At 38.3% G+C, this 1,813-nt stretch overlaps 1 protein-coding gene across 1 annotated transcript; it reads left to right on the forward strand.

The window, feature by feature from the left end:
- The first annotated feature begins 245 nt into the window (after positions 1 to 245).
- LOC100032657 (heat shock factor-binding protein 1-like) lies at positions 246 to 508 on the forward strand. The gene has a single exon (XM_056814854.1). It carries the CDS (start codon positions 281 to 283, stop codon positions 506 to 508), a length of 228 nt encoding a protein of 75 aa, XP_056670832.1. The 5' UTR covers positions 246 to 280.
- The last annotated feature ends 1,305 nt before the right edge of the window (positions 509 to 1,813 follow it).

The raw sequence follows: 1,813 nt of genomic DNA on the forward strand, positions 1-1,813 counted from the left end.
TACATTCTGATCCCATCTCTGAGCACTTCTTTCCTATGATTTCAGTTACATTAAATCTTTCAGGCCCTGAAGGCAACAGCAGTTTTTGCTCATTTTTATAGTGTCTCCAATCTTCAGGAATTCTATTATGACCCTGAAGGCATTGCACTGATAATTCCTTTCTCTGAGCCCCACCTACTATAGGGATGGAGAAGGAGCTTTCCAACTGCCTTTAAAAAACTATTTCGACATTGGCCATAGAGACGAGTTGGGAAACCGACTGAAGTCTGGAGCCAGAGCAATGGCAGAGACAGACCCCAAAACTGTACAGGACCTGACCGCTGTGGTTCATACACTTCTCCAGCAGATGCAGGACAAATTTCAGACCACGTCAGACCATATAATTGGCCGAATTGATGATATGAGCAGTCGCATTGATCTGGAGAAAAACATCACTGACCTTATGACCCAAGCAGGGGTGGAAGAAATAGAAGGGGAAAACAAAATACCAACTACACGTAATAGTTAGATATATAGATTATAGATTTTGTTAATCATTTAGAGTGAACTCTTGAAAATGTTTTTCACAAGCCAAGAAGTGAAGGAACAGATTTTCTCAACTAACTACTGTGTGCAATATTTTTTTTAAATTTTAGAGCTTGTATTCCTAGAATATGCAGTTTAGTTAGGTTTCAAGGTGATTTATTTTTTGATTTCTTGTATGTGGTAGCTTCAACTATATGACATAAAATGTTTAAATATTAGTAAACTAAAATTCTGATTACTCTTGGCTAAAATTTTCAAAAAATTTAGTGCAATTTTTGTCAAGTCATTTGTCATTCCTTTTGTAGTCATTTCAGTTTAATAAGAAATTGGTACAAGTTTTTTTTTTAAAGAAATGTATTAATTTTTTCAACTGTTATCAGATTCTCTTTGTGAACCTAGAGTCAACGGTTCCTAATTCTTAGCACAAAATTACTGTTGTACTAATAACAAATAAATGGTATGTTGACCATATTTTTAAAGCAGGAAAAAAAAGACTAAAGCAGAAAATTTGCTTCTCTTCCCCAGCTGAAGCAGAGTGGAGACAAGTTCTTTGTTTATTTATAAACAAGCCTCTTGGTTGGTGAAGCAATTAAACAAGATAGTCAGGTGAATTCTCACCTTTTGTCTGGACTAAGATCAGAATACTTCAATGAAAGAGACTTGGGAAAAGGATATTGTAAACAGCATAAACTGGAGAGGGAGAAGCATAAATCATTCACTTTTCTTGAAACTCCAGACTGAGAAGATGTGAGATGTGTCTCAGGCATGTGGAGTGAGGTGGCTAAAGTAAGGATGGCAAAGAGACCCTGGATAAGATCCTGCTGCTGATGTTGAAAGTCAGCAGAGGATTCTGGGAGAGAGCTATGAGCTGGGGAGGAATTCTGACCAGCTCAGCACTTCCAGCTCTGGAAGGAAAATGGAGAGGAGCTTTTTCTGGGTGGCAGAAGGAATCTGAAGCCACAAGAGGGAAAAGAGCCAGACTTTCCTACTTGTTCATGTACCTACTTCCATCTAGAAATCCTTCATCAACCCCTCCTTCATTTGATAACAACTATCCAAGACTCAGAAGGAGTTTGGTTGGACTCTATCACCTGAGCCAATCTGTCCTCTTCCCTTTTGGGTCTCTCCCTTGCTTTTCTTTGAACTGATTATAAAGATTCAGTTTAGGTTTAATAATATAGAGATTATAAGAAGCAGTCCATTGGGAAAAGCGCTGAGGCACAGAAGCCTTAAGCCTGGACTCTAGAAATCCAACTGCTGTGGAAATAGTTTTACAGGGCATCCTCTC

Source organism: Monodelphis domestica, chromosome 2, assembly GCF_027887165.1.
Source record: "Monodelphis domestica isolate mMonDom1 chromosome 2, mMonDom1.pri, whole genome shotgun sequence".
In the NCBI taxonomy this organism is placed as follows: domain Eukaryota; kingdom Metazoa; phylum Chordata; class Mammalia; order Didelphimorphia; family Didelphidae; genus Monodelphis; species Monodelphis domestica.